This window comes from Cibotium barometz, chromosome 3, assembly GCF_041138505.1.
Source record: "Cibotium barometz isolate CiBa-2024 chromosome 3, ASM4113850v1, whole genome shotgun sequence".
Classification (NCBI taxonomy): Eukaryota; Viridiplantae; Streptophyta; class Polypodiopsida; order Cyatheales; family Cibotiaceae; genus Cibotium; species Cibotium barometz.
In genome coordinates, this window is record NC_141048.1 from 46,602,220 (window position 1) to 46,612,369 (window position 10,150).

Consider the following 10,150-nt stretch of genomic DNA (forward strand, 5'->3'; position numbering starts at 1 on the left):
TGGCTCTTTCCAAAATCCATCATTGGGCATAAAAACATTATATAAGCATCCAGCACAACATTACAAATTACAATCCTATTATGAAAGGACACTCTAATCCCCTCCCATTTCCTCAGCTTTTCTAAAAACTTATTAATTGCCTAGTCTGTCATCTATTTATTTGTAACATCAACTCCAAAGGGGATACAATCTTACAATTTTTCCCTTTTGAACCACCTCACACCCCCACCTCTGCAAGTCAAAATCATTGTCCTCATTCAAACTTATAATTCTGAATTTTTGAATATTACGTCTAGAGCCACATGCTATTGCAAAGTCCTTTATAACGGCCAAAGTAAGTCTTATATTGTTATTCTCAGCTTCTAGGAACAACAAAGAATCATCAACAAAGCATTGTATAATCAATTGCTTATTGTATCTTAGTTTCAGCCCAGTGATACTCCCACCTCTAGAGGCATCTTCTGGAGACACCACCAAAGGATGAGAAGCAATAGCAAACAAGAGGGGAGCAAGGGGACAACCTTGTCTAATAGATCTATTTACCTCAAACCCCCCAACCACCCTCCCATTTAATAAAACATTAGAGTGCCATCCCCAAGCCAAGGTGTATATACATGTTGCAATTTTGGTTCCAAATCCAAGTCTCTTCATCACTCTTGCAGCAAAGACCAGTGCACCCTATCATAGGCCTTTTCCAAATCCAGTTGCAACATGATACATTTTTGCTGTGTTTTAAGGGCAGCATCTCTCCCTAACATGGCTACAAAGATATTATCATATATTGATATACCCCTAATAAACCCATGTTGCTTCTTAGAAATGACTTATTGTAAAACAAGGGTAATTTTGAGAGCAATCACCTTGGCCAGAATCTTATAAACAACAGTCACCAGAGTGTTGGGCCTCCAATGTCCAAATCTATTGCAAGCAGTTTGCTTTGGGATTAACTTCACAAGCCCTTCTTTGAAGTCCCTATCCATGCTACCAGAGTTGAAGGCCTTTCTACATATTTCCCCAACAATATCCTTCAGGGATGGCCAGAAGGCAATAAAGAATTTGACAGATAGCCCATCCCATCTAGGGGCTTTGTCCCTTCCCAATTTCAAGAGAGCAACCCAACACTCCTCAACATCAACATCCCTCTCTAGCCATCTAGCCTTGTCAGGGTCCACACTATGTTTGATTAATCCTAGCAATTTGTCTTCTCTCGTTGGAATATCCTCTAAGAATAGTCCTCCTGCAAACTAAGGTAGACCCCAAAAACTCTACCCATTTTCTAGCCATTAATTCAATGCTATCCAGAGGTTGTCCATCCTCATCCAAAATACTCCCCACCACTTCTCTACTATTCCTCCCTTTGACAAGTTTAAACAGACATCTCTCTGGTTTTCTTTTATTATTGAAGGATTCCCATTTAGCCCAGTTTCCTTCCTCTCTAGCACATCTAAACTAAAATACATATGCCCAGGGTTATCTCTCCAGTCCCCTTAGTTCCAACTATCTGCCAATCCCAGATTACCTCTCAACTCCTCCCATTTTTCTTTTTCCTTACCCATTAGAATAGTACTTCCCCCACACCTGTTCACTAGTCTTTCAACCATATTGAAGTCACCCAAAAGGATACAAGGGACCTGGATATTCATTGTTGGCAATCCAATTCCACATCTCGCTCCTGATCTTGTGATTATAAGCCCCATAAATATTAATGAGCTAGATTCTTTCCTCCCTAGCTAGAATTTCTACTATAAGGATCCTGCCATTAGGATGATTAGCTATAATACTAGGATTGAGATCATTTCTTACTATGGTCATAACACCATTGTACCTAGAGTTAACCCCCCATACATTACCACCCAATCCCTAAATCTATCCCGCCTAAGGATATCACCAAAAAGATTATGCTCCTGAATAGCCATAACCGAAAATCCCCATTACTAAACTAGCCCCCAAAAAGAAGCATTCTTTTTAAAAAAAAATCCTTAATCCCTTTTACATTCCACGTGCAACTTGAAAATCCCATTGACTTATTCACGACAAAGCTGTTTCAGGGACCATTTCAACTTCCTCACCTTTCTTTATTGTCACATCCTCTTTCTGGATCCCCTTCCAAGCCTCCTCCAGTTGATAATCAAACCTTTGCTCCGAAGAAGGGCCACTATCCCCCTCCCTCAAGGGGCTATAAGGATTAGAATACATTAAAGGGCTCAAGCCACCTTGAGATTTACTATCTTTTCCTTCTACCCCCTTATTGGAGTGACTTCTTCTGGCTTCCTCTTTGGCATGTCTGACACTAGTTTTCCCTTTTACTTTGACCCATTCCCCTTCAGACTGTCCCTCGCTCCCATCTTTCATTTTCTATCCCTTGGCTAGTAGCAGCCGATTCAGTTTTTTTTTTCATTAGTTTTGCTTATCTCCTTTTCCCCCTAACCTTTGCCCTGAGGATGTTCTACACAGTTTTTAGCTATATGTCCAAAACCCCCACATTTAAAATAGGCTCCCGGAAAGGATCCAAAATTTAAACCCAATTCTAAGATTCCCAAATCCCCTAAATCATGCTTAATTGTTTTCGGCGTATCTATGGTGGTGTTCCAAGAAATACAAACACTATTAGCTTGTCTACCCCTAGCCTCATCATTTGGAAGGTGCAGCACCGGACCTAATGAGTAAGCAATATCTCACAGAGCCGGCCTAAGCCAAGGTGGGAGTCCTACAATCTCTACCCACACTGGACACTGGACACGCGTTCTTAAGACCTTTATTAACATCAAACGCATTCTTAAGACCTTTATTAACATCAAACAAAGGATCAAACAGGAACACATGCACTAACCTTTGTTCTAAGAAGAGAGGACCTTTCGCAAAGAGCTCCGTAAACAACAGACTGACCCTTAACAAATAGCACGTTGAAGAATCCTTTACCTAGATAAAAGACTTTGGAAACCACCTTATCATGCAAGATATCCTCTTGGGCCACCTACCAATCTCCACCTTTGTAGGCGGCCTCCCTGGCCATAAAATGACGCTACACACAGAGAAGAGCCCAATCTAATTCTTCCTAACCAGCTTTGGGAAGCATACCTTCTTCTCCTACGTCTGATCTGAGCAATCAATCTTGCGTTCATCGAGTTACGGCACATTTTTCTTCCTCGCACACTCACCACCATCCTCATCCCGGAGCTGCTTCATCTCTCCTAGATTGTCAACCTCCCAATCTCCCCATCTGCTTGGCGTTTCTACCACCCCCTGCTGCCACACACAGGCCATTCCAAGCATGCACACACAGGCCATTCCAAGCATGCACCCCTAGCCTCGTCAACCTCTCGTCGATGTATAGGCGCATGCGCCCGCCACGTGTGGAGTAAAAAAACTGTACAACCCACTAACCCACTCGCGAACACACACTTGGCCTTACTCACATGCAAGCGCTCGATCCTTATGAAAACCTTCAGTCATTACCTTGGGGTATCACAAGAACAAATCAAGGTAAGCTATGACAAAATAATCCCCTTCTTTTTTAAAACAATTTGGTCCCAAAAAAATAAAAATAATCCTCTTCTTTTTTAAAACAATTTAACTGAGCTATGAAAAATAATCCTCTACTCCAAAAACATGAACATTGAACAAGATATTTTTTAAATTTATGGTAATGAAATAAATGCCACGAGGATAATTTTTGATGTAATCAGATATTTTTGAGGACTGCGCATGCTGGCATGGCCACTCTACACGTGTGGAAGGCGTGCTAGAGGCACGGACGGATGCAAATCAAAATCGCGTTTGAAAAAGTTCCCACGTCCGTCACTTCCCCTCGGCTTTATTTTGTACGGCTTTCCAGGTCCGCCCTGGCCGAGACCGTAGATTTCTGGAACTTAGGGTGTGTCTGATCTCTGCTACTTAGGGTTTCTCAGACAAACACCGTTTTCTTTCTATTAAGCAGCAGCGTCGTTCTCTGATTCAGCAACAACTTGGCTACACAAAACCCTATTTTTTACCATCATCGGTCACGGGCCACGCGAAGTAGCACAGATTGGCTACACAAGGAGCATCGTCCGTAGGGCTGCATCATCGCGTGTTTGAATCAGGTATTCTCCTGAGCTTCTCTAACATCATGCCCTCATTTGTACAAAATTCGCTTCGGTTGCGTGCTCGAAATCTAGATAAACAACAGGCAAAATCTTCTTGTTTCCAGTTGGAGCTACTCTGATGAACCCTAGCGTATAAAACTAGGTTTTTCTAGTTCTGGCCTACACTGCTGTGATGATGGGGCCTGAGGATGAGGAATCACAGAACGCCCGGATTTTCCCTTCCACAGATGCAATGGAAAGCCTTGTTCTTGAGTCCTCCGCTCACACTTACCTATCGAACAGTGATTACGGAAGTGTCGTGTCGCAAAACTTGCCTGTGGTGAATTCTCACCCTCTGTCACCCCCCAAAGAAGAAGTTCCCTTTGAAAATACGTACAGAATGTCGTTTGCAAGAAGCTCTAACAAGTTCAGAGAAGATCCATTTGTAGAACCTCCTTCTTATGCTGATGTGGTCTTCACCCCCTATGTTGGCGACCCCACTGTTGGCAATGGCAGCTCAAAAAAGCATGGGAACTCTCTGCCATTGTCATCCTCATCGTCTTCGTTTTCGGAGTACTTAACCATCACAGTTTCTCAGCCACAGAAAGTGCAGGACAATGCAAGCTCGTCGATCGTACCTGGGAGCAATACTTATGTCACATACCTCATAGCCACTCAGACAAACATACCACGATATGGTGGACATGATTTTTCTGTTCGTAGACGTTTTCGGGATGTTGTGACCCTAGCTGATAGGCTTGCAGAAGCTTACAGGGGTTATTTTATACCTGCTCGTCCAGACAAGAGTATCGTGGAGAGCCAGGTCATGCAAAAGCAAGAGTTTATTGAACAGAGGAGGGCTGCACTTGAGAAGTATATCTGTAGACTAGCCAACCATCCAGTTATCAGATTGAGTGATGAGCTGAGGTTGTTTTTGCAATCACAAGGAAAGCTGCCTCTGGTACCAACCACTGACATTGCATCAAGGATGTTTGATGGTGCTGTAAATCTTCCACGTCAGCTGTTTGGAGAGGGAAGCGTAGTGATGACACCTCAAGATGTTGCCCAGCCTGCTAAAGGAGGCAGAGATCTTGTGCGTTTGTTTAAAGAGTTGAAGCAGTCTGTCACAATTGAGTGGGGTGGAGTCAAGCCTGCGGTGAATGAGGAAGACAAAGAGTTTTTGGAAAAGAAAGAAAAATTAGAGGATTTGGAGCATCGTTTGAGCGAGGCATCACAACAGGTAAGCTTATGACTAGTCAAGTTTGGTGTGTGGGTTTGTATTTGGGAATTTTTTCTTCCTTCAAAACATCCTTGATATATGTACATGCAAGAGCCTGTCTCTTAATCTCAAAGGTTTACGTGCAGGCTGAGGTTCTCGTCAAAGCACAGCAAGAGGTAGGTGAAATTATGGGAGAGCTTGGCTTAGCCTTTATAAAAATTGCAAAGTTTGAAACAGAAGAAGCCGTGTTCAATACTCAAAGAACCCATGCAGCAGATGCAAAACGGTTGGCTACAGCAGCTGTAAAAGCGAGCCGATTTTACCGAGAGGCAAACGCACAGTCAGTGAGACACTTGGTACTTATCGTGAACCATCGTAGTGTTTACCATAGCTGGGATGCTGACCTAATATTGTATATGTAAACTAACACAATTTCATTTGGGACAATAGATGATGGATTTTAGAACTGCATCAAGGTGTCAAGGGCTGGACTTTGTATTTTTATGTCCAATGTGATCTTGTTGTTCAAGGATAGACTTCTCGTATTAGTGCTTTTTGGTCTTAATTCTTTCTTATTACTTGTAATTTTTTTTGTGAGGCTGTACCACATTACATGGGGGCTCTTCACAGTCAATATCCTCCTTCAGGTGGGGATATAAGGGACCCCCTCGATGTGGGGAACTCAATTCTGATCTCCCCTTGGGGCAGGGGAAATGACGTAATTCTCCCCATGTAAGCTGCATGCATAAGAAGAGTCCCAATAGTATTGAATATGGTCAACCTCGCCTAGCATGAAGAGTACTTGGGAGACTCTAAATGTTTGAACTTTGCCGGACAGGGACACCACCTTCGAGCCGACGCTCAATGTGGGTATGGCAATTCCTACTCAGAAACCTGCCGGGTAAACAGAGTTTTTAGTCGGTGCACTGTGGCAGGCAATTACTACAGTACCTTGATTCCTCATAAGAGAGTGCTTTGTAGCTGTCATGCTCCTGATGACTCCCCCGAGCCAATTCCATGAAGCTAACGACGAAAGCATTGTCTATGGGCTTCATTCCAAGGCTGTTTTAGGGCCCGGCTCGAAAAACAAAAAACTTGTAAATCTTTGTTGATGTTTTAATCGGGCTTGTATGTTAATAGGCTTGAATGATTAAGGTTAGGAAGGAGTTTTTTTGATCCCGGAAGAACAGTGAAGTGATCAATTGAGGTTGATAGTTGGCTTTCTTGACGTGGCAGGATGAGCTTCATGAGTATCTCAGTTTGATGCAGTCTGTTCGCACGGCCTTCAACGACCGGTCAACTGCTTTGCTTACCGTGCAAACATTGATCACGGAAATTTCTTCTTTGAACACTAGAATCGAAAAGCTCACAGTTGCATCTTCTAAGATATTTGGAGGTGACAAAACAAGGAATCGGAAAATAGAAGAGCTCAAAGAGACATTGACGACTATGGAGGAATCCCGGGACAGTGCTGCAAGGGAATATGAACGTGTTAAGGTGTTTTTTTATATCATCTACTTGCTTTTTCTTCCAAATGTTTTAAGATAAATCTTGAGTCTTCTTATATTGTCTTCACCACCTTAATCATTTGGTCGATATTCAAGAAAGTCTTTTGCTGCTTGTATCTTTACGTTCTCTAATTCTGCTGCTGCTACTGGTAAGTGGTGCCCTTGTATGAAAGTCACACATTACTAGAAATAGACGATTATAGGAAAATGCTTGCACATGCAAGAAGCCTACCTGCAATGATTTGATTGGCCCTCTCTGCGTGACCATGGTTCTGATGATGTTTAATGGTGCTCACTTTTAAAATTGTGTTTGATGGTTCTGATGATGTTTAATGGTGCTCACTTTTAAAATTGTGTTCAGGCGCTCTGGATAAAAGGCTGCGCACCACCCATGCATGCCCCGGGGGGGGCTTCCATCGGCTATGGAGGGTGTCAACGAGGTCTGTCAAAATGAATGTGATGGTCTCCATCATGTGGCCTTGTTGCCTCAGCACGCCGAATGTGGCGTGCAGCATGCTGTTGATGAGCTCCCACCCTTCATTAGTGGAGATGGAGGGAGTCCACAGTGGCATGGGGAACCTGGGTTGCTGTGGTGGCCATAATCTGATGTGTCAGCTGTCGTGATGCTCTCCTTGTAGAGTACTGCTGGGCCTGCCTCCATTATGGAGGAATCTGCTTCAAATAATGAAGTGAGCTTCATGGCTCTCCAGCGTGAAGCCCCTACCAAATTTGCAAGGCCTTTGGGCAATCAAGTTCCCAGTGTTAGAATCTTATAGGCAGTGGTGGCTCAGAATCTTAACCTGGCATCCCAGGCGAGCTGTGTAGCAAGAAAAGGGTAACCTAGGTTCTCCATTCCCAAGTTGTTGTGGTGATTCTTCCACAGCTAAAGTCGCCAAGAAAGGTTGTCAGCGATTTTGATGGGGGATAGATTGATTTGGCAAGTGGTCCATACTTGGAGACCTTAGGGATAGGCTTACTTTATTTTTTGTGTGTGATTAATCTGATTTCAATCTTGTAGCCTGTGTATGACATGAGCCGAATCTGTAACAAATTTTAGGGAAGCTTATTCAATTCTGATTGGCATCACAGGAAATCAATAGAAGTGAGCTAGAGCGCCTTGATTCTGAAAGGCAAAGAGATTTTTTGGAGATGCTCAAAGGATTTGTTCATAATCAGGTTTGCAACCACTATCTTGAGCCTTGTTCCTCTTTAAAATTATTGGCATACCTAGTTTTTCTTTAAAAAAAGCTACACATCAGTCCACTATTTGTGATCTCAGGTTAAAATGAGCAGTTTGCAAGGAAAACATTTTACAAAAGACGTTAGTGAGGAATTATTTTGTTCCTTTCACTTGCACGATATCTAAATATAGTGATTTTTTGTTTTCCCTGGAGTAGACCCGTCTATAGTAGCAACTTGAGTGCCCATCTAAAGGTGGCTTGGTCTCCTATTGGCCTAATGATGGTGATTTTAAATAAATCATTACTGTATGTGGTGCAAGGGAAGCTCCACACATTTCTTGTGCTCATATTTTTAGTACTTGACCAAAACTCCCTTTGTGAATGGACGAGAGAGAGAGAGAGAGAGAGAGAGAGAGAGAGAGAGTCTAACATTTTCATTGTTGGTTCCAGGTTGGATATGCAGAAAAAATTGCAAATGTCTGGTCCAGAGTGGCTGAAGAATCTAATCCTGATGGAAGGGTACCAAATTTCCCTGTCTTAAGCACACCTAAGCCTTCATAATTTGGTCATTTGGTTGGACCCTTAATTGGGGACATTCTATATGGCCTCTATTGTATCGAGTGCGCTCTCATGATTCACAGTTTCAGTTCTGTAACGGAAGCTCCCCTATCAAAAAGACAGGAAAGCTAATTGCCTCAAATAAATGTATACGTTGCATTGCCGGTAAATATATACGTTGCTTTTTTTCACTCTCAATTTGAGCAGCTCAAGAGTGTTTTTATGGATATCATAATAATTTCTAAAATAGCCTTGAATAATTTTGATATAGCTAGATATGCTTTTTGTTTGTACGAAGACAAGAAAATTTATGAAAATTGGGAAGTTTCCTCAGGCTGGACGGAAATCAGCCTTCGAGTGCAAAGGCAGAAGGGAGCTTGATTGCAAGACCTACCAGTCGAGCAGGGACGAAAGTCGCCAAGAATTTTTTTGAGATGTAATATATGTTTCATTTCTTTTTTTTGGTTTATATTTTTCAATTTGGTATAGGTTTCAAAGTTAATGGTCTTGAGCGTGCAATTATGGATATGATTATAATTCCTAAAGTAACCTTGAATATATTTTTGATATGGATAAATATGTTTTTTACTTGCGCAAAGACGAGAAAATTTATTAAATTGGGAAATAATAACTTGTTTTTATTGCTCGTAGAGTAATTTAAATCTTTTACTTCCTCATAAGGGCTAGTATAAAATAAGATCAAGAAGGTTTGAATTCTAGTTATTAGGGTTGTGTCATTCTTTAAAAATACATATATATAAGAGATTTCTCTACTTTCACCTTTTTCCTCCCCACATGTGTCTATTTTCTTTTATTTTGCACTTGAGTTCAAATGTGGGTGGTGGTTCACACTCAACCATTTGTTCAAGCTCTAGTTTCAACTTTGATTGCACTCAACTTTAATTGGACTCTTCGAACCAACTCTCCTCTTTTTCACCTAAGATATCTCTAGCACAAGGTTAGGATATTTTTTAATAGTCTTTTAAGGTATTGGGGGTTGGTCTTTTGCACTTATGTCAAAATCAAGTGAGCAATTTATGCTTGGGTGTTGATGAGAACTATTTGCTTGGCTTGGTATCTCTCTCTCCCTCTCTCCCTGCCCCCCCGCCTCCCTCCCTTTTGTACTTTGTATTTAGAGGGCTATCTTGTCTCTTTGCATGATCACTTTGTTATGTATAGCTAGTTGTTTCATTTTCTTTTTTCATTATCTCGTTACCTCAGTGGTATGGAAGATTTGCTTCATTTAAAATGGCTTTGGCATGCTCAACAATCACCCTATTCTTCCTCTTTGTTACTCCATTTTGTTGAGGGCAGCAGAAGCATGTGTATTGCCTCTTTATGCCTTGTTGCCTCCAAAAGCCTTCAAATTCTTTGGACATGTATCCGTCCCCTTCAAATTCTATGGACATGTATTCCCTCCCTATTTGCTTGGCTTGGTATATCTCTCTCTCTCTCCCTCCCCGCCCTTTTGTACTTTGTATTTAGAGGGTTATCTTGTCTCTTTGCATGATCACTTTGTTATGTATAGCTAGTTGTTTCATTTTCTTTTTTCATTATCTAGTCACCTCAGTGGTATGGAAGATTTGCTTCATTTAACATGGCTTTGGCATGCTCAACAAT

General features: G+C 41.8%; 1 protein-coding gene across 7 annotated transcripts; it reads left to right on the forward strand.

The window, feature by feature from the left end:
- The first annotated feature begins 3,724 nt into the window (after positions 1 to 3,724).
- On the forward strand, positions 3,725 to 8,990 carry LOC147640145 (sorting nexin 2B-like). Of its 7 annotated transcripts, none has more exons than XR_015262528.1 (7): positions 3,751 to 4,082; positions 4,190 to 5,304; positions 5,430 to 5,639; positions 6,520 to 6,780; positions 7,881 to 7,967; positions 8,423 to 8,695; positions 8,856 to 8,990. XR_015262528.1 is itself a non-coding variant. In XM_086777728.1 (6 exons), exons 2-6 carry the CDS (start codon positions 4,258 to 4,260, stop codon positions 8,531 to 8,533), a joined length of 1,716 nt encoding a protein of 571 aa, XP_086633854.1. In that variant the 5' UTR covers positions 3,725 to 4,082; positions 4,190 to 4,257; the 3' UTR covers positions 8,534 to 8,725. The 7 variants fall into 7 exon arrangements, 3 of the variants coding, with proteins under 3 accessions (XP_086633854.1, XP_086633845.1, XP_086633862.1); XR_015262526.1 differs by having other exon boundaries at positions 8,865 to 8,990; XM_086777728.1 differs by lacking the exon at positions 8,856 to 8,990 and having other exon boundaries at positions 3,725 to 4,082; positions 8,423 to 8,725.
- Positions 8,991 to 10,150: the final 1,160 nt, after the last annotated feature.

What these genes read in the sequence shown, in the direction of transcription:
- LOC147640145 (XM_086777728.1), top strand. Translation starts at nt 4,258, where the DNA reads ATGATGGGGCCTGAGGATGAGGAATCACAGAACGCCCGGATTTTCCCT. An exon ending in GGGAATATGAACGTGTTAAG is followed by an intron (nt 6,781 to 7,880) that starts GTGTTTTTTTAT and finishes TTGGCATCACAG; the next exon opens with GAAATCAATAGAAGTGAGCT. An exon ending in AAGGATTTGTTCATAATCAG is followed by an intron (nt 7,968 to 8,422) that starts GTTTGCAACCAC and finishes TGTTGGTTCCAG; the next exon opens with GTTGGATATGCAGAAAAAAT.